This window comes from Mustela nigripes, chromosome 13 (genome assembly GCF_022355385.1).
Source record: "Mustela nigripes isolate SB6536 chromosome 13, MUSNIG.SB6536, whole genome shotgun sequence".
In the NCBI taxonomy this organism is placed as follows: Eukaryota; Metazoa; Chordata; class Mammalia; order Carnivora; family Mustelidae; genus Mustela; species Mustela nigripes.
This window is the reverse complement of record NC_081569.1, coordinates 8,542,545-8,561,278: the sequence shown is the minus strand read 5'-3', so window position 1 is coordinate 8,561,278 and position 18,734 is coordinate 8,542,545. Positions and strand designations below refer to the sequence as shown.

General features: G+C 42.9%; 1 protein-coding gene across 1 annotated transcript in view; it reads left to right on the top strand.

Moving 5' to 3' along the window:
* Positions 1-18,734, top strand: part of AGBL1 (AGBL carboxypeptidase 1) — a 661,016-nt gene that overhangs the window by 324,420 nt on the left and 317,862 nt on the right. Inside the window, exons 18-19 of the mRNA XM_059418473.1 lie at positions 3,387-3,518; positions 11,942-12,118. Of these exons, the coding sequence (XP_059274456.1) occupies positions 3,387-3,518; positions 11,942-12,118 (309 nt within the window). The remainder of the gene's footprint in view (positions 1-3,386; positions 3,519-11,941; positions 12,119-18,734) is intronic.

The following is an 18,734-nucleotide window of genomic DNA, read 5'->3' as shown; positions in this document are numbered from 1 at the left end:
GTACATTCTTGATATCTTCTGGTGCTCAGTGCATGCATTTCTGCGGGGAGGTTTTTAGAATATCTGCATATTCAGCTTTAGAAGACAATCCCTAATTATTTTCTAAAGGAGTGTCATCAATTTATTGTCGAAAAATTGGATTCAGGGGTTTGTTTTCTTCTGTCTTGTGGTCACCTCTTGGTGTTGTCTGTCTTCATGATGTTAACATCCTTATAAGCCCTGAGAGATGGTGGCATCTCATTGTGGTATGCAAATTAGAGTTTCTTGATATTGATGATTAATAGCCCTTTGGACATTCTCTTTTGTGAAATGTAGATGGAAGATATTTTCCATTTTAAAAAAATGGGTTGTCTTTCTTTTCTTGTCTTTCTTTTGCTTGTTGATATATATATTATATATATAAAAATACATATATATATATTATTTGTGAGGTGTGTATATATATATATATATATATATATATATTTGTGAGAAATATATATATTACAAATAGGTCTTTTTCATTCTTTGGTTTGCCTTTTCACATTCTTAATAGCCCTTTGGACATTTTCTTCTGTGAAATGTCAGTGGAAGATTTTTTTTTTTTTTAATTTTATTTATTTGACAGACAGAGATCACAAATAGGTAGAGAGGCAGGCGGAGAGAGAGAGAGGAGGAAGCAGGTTCCCCACTGAGCAGAGAGCCCGATGTGGGACTCGATCCCAGAACCCTGAGATCATGACCTGTGCCTAAGGCAGAGGCTTAACCCACTGAGCCACCCAGGCGCCCTCAGTGTAAGATTTTTACCCATTTTTTAAAAAGTGGGTTGTCTTTCTTTTCCTCATTGATATATATATATTTATTTATTTGTGGGATATATATATTATAAATGGGTCTTTTCACTCTTTGGTTTGCCTTTTTACATTCTTCGTAATGTCTTTGTAACATACAAAATCACAGGTTAGAATGTCAATACCTAAATGTCACGTCCACCTGTATACCCTATCAATGTACAAATGAAAATCTAAATTCAAAAATTGGATTTAAAATAGTAGAAAAGCAGGATGCCTGGCTAGCTCAGTCAGTCAAGCAACTGCCTTTGGATTATATCTAATGTTTTTAAAATATTTCTTTATTTATTTGAGAGAGAGAGAATATCAGAGGGGAGAGGGAGAGAAAGACTCTCAAGTAGACTCCATGCTGGACTTGGAGACCAACACGGGACTCGATCTCAAAACCCTGAAATCATGGGCTGAGCCAAAACCAAGAGTCAGATGCTTAGCCAGTGGAGCTACCCTGACACCCCTGACTCTATCTAATTTTTAAGTATTTTTCATTTATATGTATTTCTTGTTTGTTTCCTCCAAAAACTGTATCCCAACTCCAGGGTCATACAGAGTAGCCTACAACTTAAGTAGGTAGCTGTTTTACTTTATTTCTCCTATTAGGATTTACCTTCTGTGTGGAATTTATTTTTTTAATATAGTGTGAAGTAGGGATGCACATTTATTTTTATTTTCTACCTTTTTTACATGGGACCATGAGTCTTCCAAGACCACCTTTCTCCCGATGTATCAGGAGTATCAAATTTGTCATAAACCAAGTGACTATATATAAGAGTCCCTTTCTGGAATATCTATTTTCCTCCATTGACTGATTTATGTTTTATCAATAATACTGTGTATGAAATACTGTAACTTCAAAACAAGTTTGGATATCTCTACGTAATTTGTCCATTTTTCTCATTCTTTGTCAAGACTGGCTCAGTCTTCTTGGTTCCTTGCATTTTCAGTTTGGTTTGAAATCAGCTTGTAAGTTTCCAGAAGGTAAAAAAAACAACAAAACACCCTCTGTGGGTTTTGACTGAAATTGCATTGAACCCAGGTAGGTAAATTTGCTAAGAATTGCAAATTTTCATTTTTCTCAATAATGTGTCTTACACATCTTTAAAATTAAGAGATTAATGCTTTCTGCTATTTTTAAAAAGATTTTACTTATTTGTCGGAAGAGACAGAGTGAGTGCACATGCAGGGGGAGTGGCAGAGAGATGGAGACTCCCCATGTGGCAGGGAGCCTGACATGGGACTCCATCCTAGGACCCCAGGATCATGACCTGAGCCAAAGGCAGATGCTTAACTGACTGAGCCACCCAGCCATCCCACTTTCCAGCTATTTTAAATCCCATTTTGAAATTTAGGCTTTTATTTGTACATTGATAGGATATATAAGTGGACTTGACTTTTAGATATTGACATTCTAACCTGTGATTTCGTATGTACATACAGATTTTTTATATTCTATGTTTTACAGTCTTTAAGAGAATAAAGACATTGCTATTTATGCCTTTCAAATCTTATTCCTTTTATTTTTTCTCTTGCATTTCTTTTTCCTCTTTTCTCAATTGCATCACCAAATGCCATTGGTAGCATCAGGTCTTTTTCTGATTTCAGGGAGGAAACATAATATTATAATATTTAATTAAATTATACTCCATATATAGGAACCTCTCAGTGTCTGCCCACTATTATTTCAGAATCGTTATGGACAAGTGACTTCTGTGTCCATCCTACTCCTCCTCTTTGAAACATGAGTGTTTATTGGGGATAATGTTTCGTCATTCCACCATTGTGTGTAGGTGGTTGGAAGGCAGGTGACTGGCCTTTTTAGTTCATGGATCAGGAGGCACATATGGGGTCTGGAAACCATCATGGGAGTTTGGACTGAGGGTCTGATCCTGTGACAGGATGGGTGTTCAGGGAGGCTTCCTTGGGGGAGGAGATGAGTGTATTTTACATGAGGAAGGAAGGGAAGTAAATACTTAGATTAAGAACACAGCTTATTGCGCAGTTGGTTTTTGCTGGATATCAAACAACCCCCAAACTCAGTGGCTTAAGCAGAAACTACACATTATTTCCAGTGAGACTATGTTAGAATCATCCAGGTAAGCTGGGTGGTTCTTTGGGTCCGAGCCAGATGGATTCATTCACAGGTCTAGTGCCTGGCTGTACCAGTACAACCAACTCTTACCAAGATCACCAGTGATCCTCATGCAACAGGTTCTGCTAAGTAAGCAGTATTTGTCTGAGAAAGTTGACACTTCAGACTTGTAAGAAACCAATAGACTTGGGGTGCCTGGGTGGCTCCTTGGCTAACTTTCTGCCTTTGGCTCAGGTCATGATCCTGGGATTAAATCCCGCATCCAGCTCCCTGCTCAGTGGGGAGCCTGTTTTTACCTTGCCCTCTTCCCCTCCTCCCTGCCTATGTTCTTTCTCTCTTCCTTCCTTTCTCTCTCTCTCTCTCTCTCAAATAAATAAATAAAATCTTAAAAAAGAAGAAGAAGACGACGACGACGACAATAGACCTGACCTGGGTTTTGTTTTTTTTTCTCCTTTGCTTGGCCATTGTAGGTCTTCTGTGATTTCCATGGCCACTCTCAAAAGAAGAATGTATTCCTTTATGGCTGTAGCATCAAGGAGACCTTGTGGCAAGCAGAGTCCAGTGTGGGCACATCGAATCTCTTGGAAGACATCGGCTACAGGGTAAGTCTCTGGGCACAATGACAAAAGACACTTTATGTCCATATTCTTGCCTTTGAGACACATGCCCCACCCATTTTCCCCCCTAAATAAGCATTTTCATTATTTCTACTGTAGGATTATAATACAAACAGGTTGGAGGCGTGTGCAACCTCTCTCTATTTTTGATGAATAATAGCTTTCCTACCTGGTTGCTGTGTTTTGTTTTCTAGATGATATGATGTAGTGCAAAGGGCATAAAAATTGGAGAAAGGAAGCCTCCATTTAATGCCTGGCTTTACAATTATTAACTGTGCACCTAGGAGTCATTACTAACGCCACCTCGCTGAACCACCGTTCGTCCCCTGTGAAATGAGGAGAGTACAAATACTGCTTCTGTTTCATGTTTATGAGAGCAACAAAATGATACTGTATATGAAAGGATCTTAAATAACTATGAAGGGTTGAAAGAAAATCAGACCCTCTGCACCCCTCTGTGTGAGCACGCTCTGAAAAGCAGAGCAGTGATCCACTGAAGCTAATTCTATATTTTCTGGGTCCCAGTGGCTAGAGCTCAGGGATTCCCCCACTGAACCAATGGGGAAGATAAGGAGGGGTGAAGAAGGAGGGACTTCTTACTGTTAGGATACAGGGAAGAGACGTTGATGAGGCAACATTGTCCAAATACAAAATAAAAGCTGGCCTTTATTTCAAATGTATATAGAAAATGAAGAAAAATTACTGAGTTGGAAAACCCTCCAGTTCTCCTGCGTCTTTCTCCTTTACTTTCACACAGAACTTCCGACACTTGCCGCCAGATCTGTGGGGGTTTTACCCCACCAGGGACTTCTGAGACACCAGCTGGGCATCCTGCAATGGAACTCAATCCTGACGCTATCCACCTAGAAACAGCAGCAGATCCCACAGCTTAAGGATTCAGTCCCACAGGACTGCCTCCTCCTTCAGATGCATGTCACCAGTAGTCAGGTTCCAGGTTCCCCATGACTTCTGTCTGACTTAGCTCTCAGTTGGAGGGTTCCATGACCTCCCCTCCTGCCGTGGATTCAGTGATTTGCTGGAGTGGCTCACAGAGCTCAGGGAAGCACTTCCTGACTGTTTCCTGTTTACTAAAGGGTATGATAAAGGATGCAGGTGAGCAGCCAGATAAGAAACATACAGGGCAGGGACTGGCAGTGTCCCAGTACAAGAGCTTCTGTCCTGTGGGGTCGGGGGTGGGTATCATCCTCTGGGCATGTGAATGTGCTCACCAACTTAGAAGCTTTCCAAACCCCATTTATTGGGATTTTATGGAGGCTTCTTCATGTAGCTGTGGTCAGTTATTAACTTGTCCCCAGCTCCTCTTCCCACTCCCATCCCCAGTGGGGATAGCCTGATCCAGGAGCCCTCCCAGAATCGCCTCATTAGAACAAAAGATGCTCCTAATGTTCTTATCACTTAGGAATTTATAAGGGTTGTAGGAGCCCCATGTCAGGGACTAGGGATGAAGGACAAATACATATTTCCCACTATAAATCCCAATATTACAATTATCATGGTACCTACCTCTTCCAAATTCTTTATTATTCTGGATATATGAATTTACTGGGTATACAATAGCTTCATTCCCTGGGTTAATGAGTATAAAAGAGAGAGAGATCCACTGAACTGCTATTTCACCTAGAAATACTTCCCCTCCTGCCTCAGTCTTTCTTCACTCTCTCCTTCATGTCCTCCAGATGCGGGACTCCTGGTTGTCAGTAGAGGGTCCCTCAAGGCGATTAGAGCAGAACCAACAAGTAATCTTCAATGTCCTCTTTACTCCAAGCCCCAACTACAGTCAGGGGGATTTTGATACAGAATTAGAATCTGAAAGAGAAGAAGGAAGGAAGGAAGGAAACCAGTGAAGGAAATAAAGGAGGGAGGGATGGAAAGACGGAGGAAGACAGGAAGGAGAGACAGAGGGAGAGAGGGACGGAGGAAGAAAGCAAGGAAGTTAATTCTTGCTCCAAAAAGTCCCACAGCCAAAGTGAACGTTTCCCTAGATAGGATCATGAGCAGATCTGCAATGGCAGGAGAATCAGTCATTAAACTTGAAGGTCAATCCAAAATGACTAATCTTAAGTAATAGAGAAACAGATGTTGAAAAAAAAGTCAACAGCCTTTGAGACCTAGGAGAGCATCCAGTGTAATAGTGAATAGAATAATTAATCAGAAAGGTATAATGAATGTAAGTGAATGTGTATACTCCAAAATATACAAACAAAAATTGGCGGAATTGAAGGAAGAAATTTAAAAATTCAGTAATGGTAGTTGGTTATTTTAATATTCCTCTCAGTAAGCAATAGAACAACCAAACAGAAAATTAGTAACTAGAGAAGACATGACCTGATTGATATATATGTAACAATTCTTAAAGCAGAAGAATATACATTGTCTTTGAGTCCACATCAGAATTATCCTAGGTAGACCTTACACTAGACCATACAAGTATGTTCATTTGCCATGACAGAATTAAACTTTGGATCAACTTTTGTAAGAATCTGGGAGATGTCTCAATATTTGGAAATTAAACAGCATACTCAAAAATAACTGCTGGGTCGAAGAAGAAATCAGAAGGAAATTAGAAAATGTCCTAAAATGAATAAAAGTAAAAATATATCAAAATGTATGGTGTATAGTTAAAATAGTGCTTAGAGAAAAGTTGTAGCTTTGAATGCTTCTATTAGAAAGGTGGAAAGATCTAGGGCACCTTGGTGGCTCAGATAGTTAAGTGTCTGCCTTCCTCTCAGGTCATGATCCCAGGTCCTGGGATCGAGTCCCACGTCAGGCTCCTGGCTCAGTGAGAGTCTGCCTCTCCCTTTCCCTCTGCCTCTCCTCCAATAAAGAGAGATAAACTACCGGTATATACAAAAACATAAACTTAAAAATAAATCAGAGGCAAATAAAAAATGTAGGGTTCGATTTATGTGACATTTCCAAAAAAGTAAAAAATTACAGAGTAAAGAAGTAGATCAGAGGTTGCCTTGGGCAGGATTGACTGGAATGAACATAAAAGACTTGTCTTTATGGTGACAAAAGTGTATGGATTATTGATAATGGCTGCAAAACTCTATACATTTCCTAAAAATCATCGTGTTGTTCACATGCCTCAATAAAGCTGGTACACGTATTTTTAAAAGTAAACATTCATTGATTATGTACCATGTGCCCGGCACTATGCTAGGTATTTATGTAATGAAGCTGAGCAGAGCATGGATTTCTAAGAAATAGCATTTGGGGAAAGAGGTAGAATATCAGAAACTTAAAAGGACAGAAAAAATACGTTCAAGAATGGAAATATTAGGAGGTAACACAGAGAAGACTGATTAACTATCTATTGGTGCGGAGTTGAGTAAATGATCCCAACGGACAAATGTCTGAGGGACAGATAGGAGCGGTGTTAGGACGTTCCCTGAAAACAAAACAAACAAACTATATATATATATATATATATATATATATATATATATATATATATGAATGATTTTTAACTAAGTTTTATTTTAAGAGAAATCTGAAGAAATGGAGTGATGTGAATTTTGTGATAATTAAAACTTGAGCCTTAAAGAATTTTAACCGCTAGTTGCGGATCACAGTGGATTAGGGAGATAGATTGAGATGAGTTGTTCAGCACCTCTGCCTGGGAAGCATCTCTTGTTCGTGACCTTTCCTGGCGTTGATCTTTCTCCTAAGCTTCCAGTTGGGAACATCTGCAAGGAGACCACACCGGGGTATCCCACGTACACTCAGTCTTTTAATCTTCTCAATGACTGTCTATTCTCGAATAGAGTATGCTTAGCAGTGTTTATGGAGTGAATAGGGACTTTGAACAACACCCCATTTCCCACGTGAAGGAGGGGAGGTGCAGAGATGAGCTGAAATGTCTAACGGTCCCAGAGGTAGCAAGAGCTGGGATGGGGACCCTGGTGACTCAACGCCAGGGCTCGCCTCCGGTGCTGACCTCAGAGGTCTTCTAGAGCATGTGCTCAGTGAGACGGAAGCTAAACTGAGAGTCTGCTGCTCTGTAGTTCAGGATGAAAGAGGAGGTCAAAACGGGAAGGAATCCTCCTTGGGTACTTAGTAAACAGGAGATTATCTCAGTGAGGAGAAGGGAAATCTACAAAGCAAAGAGAGGTTTTCAGAGCTGTTTTTTCCATCTTGGAAGTTTGACATTTTGAGCAGAGCGACTCCCCTCTCTTCTAAACCTTCACCCATCAGCAAAGTCCCCTCTTTTTTTTTTTTTAAGATTATTTATTTATTTGACAGAGAGAGATTACAAGTAGGCAGAGAGGCAGGCAGAGAGAGAGAGAGGAGGAAGCAGGCTCCCTGCTGAGCAGAGAGCCCGATGCGGGGCTCGATCCCAGGACGATGAGATCATGACCTGAGCCGAAGGCAGCGGCTTAACCCACTGAGCCACCCAGGCGCCCCAGCAAAGTCCCCTCTTAAGAGCACAATAAACACTGCACGTTTACTGAAGGTGCCCATGGCTTTGCCCCCTCGCTCAAGGTCGGGTCTAGTCCTACCCCTCCCCCTTCAATGATGACAAAAATGAGGGTTAGCAGAGTTAAACGACTGCTCCAACTCAAACCGTGGAGTGTGAACCCCAGATTTTATACTTTTGGCCCCTAATCCCAGCCAGGTCCTTGCCCCATGCTTAATTCAGAGGAGAGAGAAGACATTTGAGTTCTGTAGGGTCGACCACAGGGAACTGGAGCCCCAGAGATGGCCTCTCCCTCGAAATGAGTCCTGAGCTGGGAGCTGTCTGGGGAGTTCGTAGTCAGCACATCTTTGAGAGTTGTATTTTCTGTGAATTTGGGAGGCCAGACAGGGGTTGGAAGAGTCCGCAGAGAGCAGATGAATTGAAATGCAACTCGGGCTTCTGCCGTATGCCTCAAAACTGGAATTAATGAATCAGGATCCTCCCCTTCCCCATCAGCGGAGGCTGCTCTTGACCCAGATGCTCCTGGAAAGATGGGATTCAGTGTCTATGGGGATGCAGATGACTCTCAGCGCTGCTTCATGTCTAGTCTCTTGATCCCTGCTGGGTCTGTGTTGAGACCACACTTGAAGGCCACTTCCTGGGCCACGCCCTGTGTGTCCATTCTGTCATTCATTCCTTGTATCTCTTTATAGTCTATGGGATTATCATACTTACTGAAGAAGTAGTTCTTGGCAGTGGTTAGACTAAGCTCATGTGATCTATGTCAGAACATCTGGGTTGACATTCTGGATTTGCCCTTACTATCTCTGTGACCCTTGAAAAGAGACTTGACGGGTCTCTATATTATGAGATAATAACAGAACTTACTCTGAAGACTTGTGATGATTAAAAGAGCTAATGCATGTAAAATACATAGTGAGTGTCCAATGAAAAGGTATCTATTATAATACTCAAGCTTTGGAAACCCAGATTAAGTTTAAGGGCACAGAGCAAGCAGGAGGGAAAGAGTTGAGCATCCCGAGTCTTTTCCCACCCAAGATGGAGATCCCTGGGAGCACTGAAACAAGGCCTCGTGGGTCAGTTCATACACAGAGTTCATCTGCACCTCGTTCATTTACAAAACAGAGCAAGACCATCTCCAGCTGTTAGAGCTGTCATTATCTTCCTTTCTCGCTCTGCCATAGATCAGTTTGTGTGAAATCAAGAGATATAGAATCAGGAGTTTACTATCAATGCTGTAGTAGTTTTGGAATCCATTATTTAATGAATGGAATCAGCTGTGGGTATATAGGAGGGGCACTCTGACTGCACCTTGTAAATGAGGGGATCACAGCTGGTAGAGCTTTCTGAGAGACACGCCATTAAATTGAACATGTGGTCATTTGCACAGGGGATATGTGAATTAAGAAAATCAGGGTTGCTTAAGAAAGAAAGGAGCGATCATTTAAATAATGTCCAATTAGAATTTTTACGGCAAGGTAAAACATTGATAAGTTAAAACTATTTTCAAGTTTTTAAAATCACTTTAGTTGATATATATATAGATATAGATACACACACACATATACTATATGTGTTTCATATATATATGTATATGGTGTACTTATGTCTAAGCAGTCCCCTAAGGGTCTGGGCGAGCAGATTCTATTTATTTCAGCAACTAATTATGGAGTGCCCTCAATGGCTGCACATCTGTGTGTAGAGATTTTCCTTTGAATGAGAGACAGACCTGCCCTATGGAACTCCTGGACTGCAGAGAAGATAGAAAATAAACAGCTAATTACATGAACATTAATTTTACTGTAATTGTGGTGAACACTTTGAAGGAGAAAAGCGGGGTGAAGGAATCACAGGGAGAGGGGGACAAGGGTGGAGAGATGAAACCAGTTATGGGGGCAATTGTGGAAACTCAAGTGAGGACATTAGCAGCTCAGTTTCCTTGCTCAGATGATGCTGCAGGTCTGCAAGCTGTGTGGGAACATAAAGATCATACTAAATTATATGAATAACTGTGTTACATTACACATATATCATAGGTGATTTATAATATAATTAACAATTGTATTGTTATATTAATGTAATTAAGTTATATCAAACATGGGGACAGTAAGAACCCAGGGATATTAAGAGATCTGTTCAATGTCCTAGAAATTCACAAAATTGCATTTCTTTTTTTTTGTTTAAGATTCAAAAAATTTATTTGTGAGAGAGAGAGGAAAAAAGAGAAAGCACAAGCAGAGGGAGTGGCAGGTAGAGACCACCCAGGCATCCCACAAAATTGCATTTCTTTAAAAACCATTTCTTAATTCATATTCTCATCCTGCTGCTCTGCCTTCTCCCCACAATTTGTGCAAAAACCTGAAGTTTCACTGTTATCAAATGTACATAATTTTATATTATGTGCTAGTGTGTGGATATTCTGTGAACAGTGAAGTAGAGAAACCTTCTTGCTAATATTGCAGAAATTTGGGACTATCTAGGTCCAGCATTTCCACTAACCCAGGGACCTGATGTGCTATCATATCTTGAGTCACTGTCCTTGGATGGGGGAGATCTGGTGACTAGGAGCCCCCTCTCTCTGTCAATCAGAGAGTGGCAAGGATCTACAGATGCTTTCTAAAATAAATTAAGTGGTCTCACATAAAACTTTTGACTTTAGGAAATGGTGGGCTGGAAGAACGCAGAGAAGAGGGGTGCCTGGGTGGCTCAGTTGGCTAAGCATCCAACTCTCGGTTTTGGCTCAGGTCGTGATCCGGCCCCATGTTATGGGCTCTGTGCTCAGCACAGAGTCTGCTGAAAATTATCAGCAGACTGATAATTCCTCCCCCTCTGCCTCTCCCTGCTTTCTGTTGTGTGTGCCCTCTCTTTCTCAAATAAATAAATAAAATCATATATATATACATATATATGTATATATATATGAACCCAGAGAGGGCATGCATTAGAACCCAGAGAGGGCATACATTTTTAATGATTTTATTTATTTATTTGACAGAGAGAGAGACACAGTGAGAGAAGGAATACAAGCAGGGGAGGCAGGAGAGGGAGAAGCAGGCTTCCCGTGGAGCGGGAAGCCCGATGTGGGACTCGATCCCAGGACGGTGGGACCATGATCTGGGCCGAAGGCAGATGCTTAACTGAGCTGTCCAGACGCCCCCAGAAAAGGCATATTTTTTAGACTTTTGTAACTGGCCCAGCCTCAGATTTATGGCTCACAAGATGAGATGGGAGGGGCACCTGGGTGGCTTAGGTAAGCATCCTCCTGTGGCTGGTGTGATGATCCCAGGGCCCTGGGATCGAGCCTCATGGGTCTCCCTGCTCAGTGGGGATCCTGCTTCTCCCTCTCTCTCTGCCTGCCGCTCTGCCTACTTGTGCTCTCTCTCTGTGTCATGAATAAAATCTTTAACAAACAAACAAGGTGGGACTAGAAAGCTCATTTTGGCAGTCATACCCTTTCAGGAAACTTTATATGCAACCCCCAGTGGTTATCAGTGACTTGTACACCTGGGGTAAATGAACAGTCCCTAGTCCGACTTAGAGCTGGGAAACCTTGAGATTGGGTGGAGTCACTCTGAATCGCAGTCCCTGTGGCATCTGTGGCTTTCCATGGAGCTCAGAGCAGTGATGCATGAGCCTGAGTGTCCGTGCGACATCGGTCCACGGGGATGCCGAAACCCGGACCTGAAAGACTGTGGTCTTTGGGGTTGGCCCACTTGGCATTTGGCTCCCATGCCAGCATCTTTGTAGCTGGACTCAAGCTATTTCTTTCTTGCTTTTCTAAGTCTCAATTTCCTCATTTAAGAGCAAAAAGCGATAAACCCTTGGCATTTCTTTCTTCAGGATGATGTAACAGTTGCAGCTGTATATATTAAGTGATTGATAGACTGAGATGCATAATAAATGTTGAGATGTTACTTTTTATGATGCTCTTCCCCAACTCATCACGGCTTTATTTTTTTAATCGTAGACTCTTCCCAAAATCCTTGATAAGCTCGCCCCAGCATTCACGATGAGTAGCTGCAGCTTCCTCGTGGAGAAATCCCGAGCCTCCACGGCCCGGGTGGTGGTGTGGAGAGAGATGGGGGTGTCCAAAAGCTACACCATGGAGAGCAGCTACTGTGGTTGCAACCAGGGACCCTATCAGGTATGTGAGGCTCTGGCATCCAAACGCTTTCCGGCAGCAGTATACCATAAGGATGGGGAGAGGCTGTCAAAGACCACTCATTTCTTTCTTCTCTCCTGGGAGTGGAAGAAGTCTCCAGGTAGTCTGGCCCAGCGACCTGATCTTGCAGAACTAGCTCAACGATTGCCTTCCCTGGCAGCCCTGTCTGTGTTGATCCTGCCAGCAGTTTGTACGTGCCTGCTGATTTGCTTTCTCAATCATCTACCCTTGCCAGCAAGGGGCAGGGAGCCTCCCTCAGACACATATCCCCAGCTTTCCTGGAAACTCTGCCTGGCCCTGTTTGATGCACGGGGCTCCCTTGTTACCCCCTGCACCAGTCAACCAAGCTCCCCTTGCATCACCGTGGTTTGGTGGCCGTGATTTGGTGCATAGAGAGTGAGCTTTCCATTCAGATATTTTATGCCTCTAGCCTCCGTGCTTATCTAAATCAGCAGCTCGCTATTACCCTGCTGTCATCAGAGTGCACAGAAGTGACTACCTGACATGCATCTCCCCAACATGAGTGGATCTGGGACTCAGGCTCTGGTGTCAAGGGAAAGGCTCCTATAAATCATATTCTTTCTACAGCTATATTAACTGCATGAGCAGCTGGAGAGCTGCTGTAGCGGGCTGTTCTAGCTGTTCTTCCCACTCCCCCACTAGAGGAGCATAAATAAGGGACACTGTGACAGTGCCATGGTAATAGATTCTTTTAAATTTGTTAGGCGAGCTGACAGCCTTCCATTCAACCCCAAGGATACCTGGACCTTATGAGCATTAAGGCTCCTTGTGTTGGCTTTGATATTCTCTTAGAACAACCAGAAAGCACTTGGCATCTACATGGTCCTGTGCTTGTGAAAATCTTGTTAGCTATCAAAGGGAGTATAGGGAGTGACAGGTGAGGAATATTACCTAACTTCCCACCTGACCAAGGTTTTTTTTTTTTTTTTTTTTTTTTTTGATACACAAGGCTACTGAACCATCAGCTTTGACCTATTAATTCTGTTAAATAACTGGTTTGTTTAAGCAGTTGCTAAAAATAATGTTGTGTTATTGAATTAATAAATTATTAGGTTGAATTAGTCTACTTTACCCACATGAATGTTGATGCAGAATAAGAAGAGAGCATCGGAGCGGCATAGGGGTCAGGCACCAACAGACCTCACTTTTCCATTTATCAGCAATGCCACAAGCCACATATCGCTATGAACCTGTGTGTCACGTATCAGATATTGATAATCTTAAGGATTCCTTTCCTCCCCACTGCACAAGAGTTTTGTAAAGGCCAAAAGAAAATTCAGATAGGAATGCAACTTGGAGGTTATATCATCACTAATAAATTCAGTATCTTGGCATTCAAAACCTGTAGGATTGGGAAAAATAAGCTTGGGGTATTGTGACTCAAAGGCATTATGGATATAGACTAGTTTCCCTCTAGCTGTGTGCCTCTCAATGGATAAGGGCCAGTCACTTGTTTAAAGGACAAATACATGCATCATTAACAGATCTATTGGATTGGTGACTTTCATTGACTTTGTTTCTCCAAGCCCCCATTCAGACTAAGAGCTTCTGGTCAGATAAGCATCAATGCCATTCACCATAAGTCAACTAGAAACTCAAAGTCCTCTGGAGTTGTTGTTTGTAAACTAAATGACTCTTGGGTTCAGGACCCTACCACACCCCCCCTTGCCCAAACTCTGCCATGTAACAAACACAGGGGGGCTGCCAGAAATGACAAAGAATGGAAGAAGCTTGCCCAGTGGGATGGCTTTCACCTATCAGCCCAGCTTGCCCTGGGAAATTGTCCACGTGGCTTTTGCACGAGTCTTTGTAGGAAAGAATTTCCTACAAATTTTCCTTTGTAGGAAATTGGCTAGAGAAAAGCGCTAATGGTGCCAGACCTGGTTTTGCTTTAACAGTCCCGTTCTCTATATGAAACACCTCTCCGAGTGGATTGGTTTTCTCTTTCCCTTTGTTTCTCTATCCTTACAAACATTGTTGAGTCACTGAGCAGAGTTGCAGGCAGTGAGTAAGAGGATGGTAAATAATTTTACATATGGGGGGGCACCCCAGGGGAAGGAAGGCAGCCCAGAGTTGGGTGTTTTGGTGATTTTGTTTGAGGTATATAATGAAGTCTATGAGCTATAAAGCAGCATAGAAATTTCCATCCTGAACATATTGCAAATGATTTTTGTACATTGAGAAGCTTAGTCCCAATTGAGTCCTGAGGTTATTATTCTAAGGTCATCTTTCCATTTTTTGTTCAGCATTACCATTTATCCAAAAGATGGAGGACACTTAAATACACCCATGAGGGGCATTCCTTCCTTCCTTCATAAGAATATAAATATTTTTGCAGTTTCTCTGGTTAACACGGCTTTAAAGTAGTTCCAATCATTTCTCCCCCAGCACACTAAGTACCTGATTTGTTAGTATTGAAATGAAATATCATTTCTTACAGTGACATTTATGTTGGAACTGCATTAAAGAACATAAGCTATTGCCTTCGAATAATTATTATTAATATGATATTTTCTCTTCTATTTTACAGTCTATACTTGGCTAATCTTAAAAAAAAACAAACCCAAAAAACAAAAAACCCAACAACTCCCTTTTGTTTCTTTGGAATATGGTCTCTACTACCAAGTTATACACTTAGATCCATAATTTGTGTTTAATATGAAAGTCCCACCCACGGAGAGATGGGCCTAAAGCTATTGAGGCTGTTGAGGGGAAAAGCCAAAATGGAATCATCCATCCCCTTGGGGCTCATTTTTTTTAGAGGTGCCCAGTCTACATAGATAGCCGTGTGCTTCCCACTGAGTGTTTGTGACCTGGGGTCACATCCATGGTGTGTGGGCACATACAAAGGCATGTGACCGGGCCCCATGGGCTGCTTGTGGCTTAGGAGGACAGTGTGAGTATTCCCACCCAAGCAGGCTCTCCGTGTGTTCATTGGCAATGCGGCGGACTTGTGGACAGAGGGGGTCTGAGAGGAAGGACAGAAGCTGGGAGACTCAAGGAGGTCTGAAGGTCTCCGCTAATATATAGCCCCCACCTGCATTGCCTCCCGTGAGCCCTCCAGCAACCCATCTGCTCCGTCGCCGACAGAGGGGCTTTCAGTAACCCAGACCTGTTCAAGTCACAGTATTGCCCATAATCCTTCAGGCTGTCTAGAGAAATTTTCACTCCTTGTTATGACAGGTAAGGCCTTTTACAATCTCATTCATCATTTGAATGCTCAATACCTTATTTAGCGTAGAAGACGTGTTGAATCTGTGTGACGATTGACGAATGAATGGATGATTGAAATGGACAGATGGGTGGCGATTTCCAGGCAGAGTCAGAGGAGTATCCTCTCTGTCCAGAGATCACTAGAAAAAGGAGGGACTGCCATGGTCCAAATGTGATTAGAAGCTGCTTTCAAGTGGAGATTCTTAGTCACTGTAGTGGGTAGTCATGGAAGAGGTGTGAGTGAGAGAGGGAAGTGTGTAAGAATGCAAGGCAGAGACCTCTCCGATCGTCGCTGTCTGTGTGATGTGAGAGCCCCTTAGATGCGATACCTGGCGTGGGTTCTTTCCCAGAGTAAGGAGATTCTAGTCCAGGCCGACTCTCACTTGGCCGCCTTCTCATAACAAATGGTGGTTCAACAAAAGGAAGGCCACTCGTACAGGTGGGGGGATGCTTCAATGCACCTGCCAGACCTGGGACCCAGCTGTGCACTCCCAGCTGCTTACAGCTGGATACATCACCGGAATCTGTCTGTCGCCGACAGGAGTAGCCTTGGCCGAAGCTGTGGCTCTTGCGGGTGAGCCTTGTGCATCTAAGGGTAGGTCTAAGGAGGGCCGGGCCTCCTAGCCCAGGCTGGGAACCGTCCACAGGACTTTTGCAGCTCCAGAAACTCCCTGCAGGACTGCCCAGGGCCTCTGTCACAGTTGTACTGGGCTTTGCCCTCCTCCTCGCCCCACCTCTGCTTTTTGCCCCACTGACAGGTGCTGTTCTGGTGTGTGCCCCCAAAACCCTTCCATGGGGCAGCTCACACCTGTATTCCAGAACAGCCGGGATTAGGAAACAGACACAGGGACTCAGTGCTCAGCTAGGGAAGATGGGTTGGTGCGGATGATGTTCACGTTCATGTAGGGAGCTGAGTCATCTCACATGGCTTGCAGGGCTCCCAGTGTCCTTTTATTCACACTCTGTGTCCTTAACTTACACAATTCACAGCACTCCCCATAGCACACACCCTCCCCGGTGCCCATCCCCCAGCCACCCCATCCCTTCCACCCTCCCCCCCTCCAGCAACCCTCAGTCTGTTTCCTGAGATTAAGAGTCTCTTATGGCCAAAATGTGCTGTTAAAAGTTTCCAGATCAGGTCACATCCTGCGGTTCTGAGAAGGACACGGATTTTGCGGGGCAGAGGGGGGACACCATTCCGCCTAGTATACTGGGTCAGGCAAGGGGGTACAGAATATACAGACCCAAGAACCAAAAAGTTTTGTGTGTGTGTGTGTATGTGTGTGTTTTAAAGATTAATCATTTGAGAGAAAGAGATGGAGGGGTAGGGGCAGACAGACACAGAATCTTCAGGCAGACACTCTGCTGAGTGCAGAGCTCAGAGCCCCCATGGGGCTCAACACGGAATTCAATCCCGGGGTCCTGAGATCATGACCTGAGCCGAAGCCAAGAGTCAGGCACTCAGCCAACTGAACCACCCAGGCGCCCCCCACCCCCCGGCCCCAAGAAAGTTTTTATTTCTGTCTTCCCATTGCCAGGCTGTGCTCTATGTCACACAGGATGCTTTAGAACCAAGATTTGAACCCAGGAGGATTGGCCCTGGAATCTTGGCTCTTAGCCCTATGCTTTCTGCCTAGTAGGATGTCACTGGTGAAAGTAAGCCTGGGCTTTGGAAGCAGGAGACCTGGCTTCCCCTTTAGGCTGTCACTCAGTAGACCTGCAGCAACGTGTTTCATAGTTATAATCGAAAAACATACTTAAAACGAAGAAACGGGCAGGGGCTCTGCTGAAATCATGCTTGGGAAAGGTTGCCTTTGCTTGGTATCTGAGGAGTTATGGATCCCCTAGACCAGGTGACCAGGCTTGATTCTGAAACCCCAAAGAATCTTCTGTGGCACATTCTGGGTACATGTTTTTAGGGAGAAAGTATTGTGCTTTTAGCACAAATTAGCTAATTGTCAGAAGACTTTGTTCTTTTACATCCCTCCATCTGCCTTTTTAAAAATTTTTTATTATTTATTTATTATTATTATTATTTATTTTTTTTACCTTAGCAGAGTAAACGAAGAGAAATTGGAAGGATGAGATATGTAGTGTGGCCGAAGGTGGGGGAAGCGGAGCTGGTCTTCAGGAAAATGTCAACTTAAGTTTACATTAGTCAACCTCCTAGTTGCTTTCTGTGCTCACTTCACTCCGTGGTGACTTCTCTCGTTGGCCCATGAGCAAATGATGGCTCTCAATGGCTCCTTGGGCTGGCACAGCCTTTATTTGAGGACATCTCTCTGCCCCAAGTGTCCTAAGCCCCAGAATTGCCTCTCTCCCAGGGTATCCACATACATTCTTTCTCTCTCCACCACACATACATGTGTGTATGTCACACATATGCGGTTGTACATACATACCAGTGGTTCTGAATGATGGCTTCATGGGGGCGTAACTTAACTGCTTAGTGTGGGTACTTGTGTCAGAGTTCCAAGGAGGGCTCTGCATTTAGCAGTCATGACCTTGAGACACTTATCTGTCCTCTGTGACTTTGGTTATAAAAGTGGTATTCCTCACAGTTCCTACTTAAAGAAATGTGATAAAGACTATATGAGCTACTGCTTATAAAACATTTAGTGCTATTTTCATACTAGACACTCAATACCTTATTGTTGTCTTTTATTGATTGTATGTGAGAATATTTAATGGTGATTTTCTTTTTTATTTTAAACACAGATGATTAGAACCCCAACCCTTAGCCATAATTGTCTTATATTGTATGTGAGAATATTTAATGGTGATTTTCTTTTTTATTTTAAACACAGATGATTAGAACCCCAACCCTTACCCATAATTGTCTTATTCATACCTTCTTGATTAGAACCATTGAGGTTGGAGATTAGGTCTCTGTGATTTTGTTCAATTTAATAGGAAGCCAGGGTTGAGAACCATAGGTTTTGGCTTTTATAGAGACTCATGTCCATATACCAATATTAATAGATTTAGTTATATCAAAGCCATTTCTGTGTGTATTACCTTGACATTTCCTCTACAGCCTACTCTTTATTCTACAAACTTCCTACATAATTTATCCCGTATTATAGCCAATTTATGTGAGGCCCTAGGAAAGGGAAGGGGATTTGTGAGCCTGAGTATAGGGGAAGAGAGGAAGGCAGGAATGAAGAGTGGAGCTCAGGACAGGAAACAGATTTGGATTCCTTCAAAGGTTGCTGAATTTAAAAGCCTACTCTAATCATGAGTATAACTCAAGAATGCATTTTGGGAAATGGAGTCAAGATGGCGGAGAAGTAGCAGGCTGAGACTACTTCAGCTAGCCGGAGATCAGCTAGATAGCTTATCTAAAGATTGCAAACACCTGAAA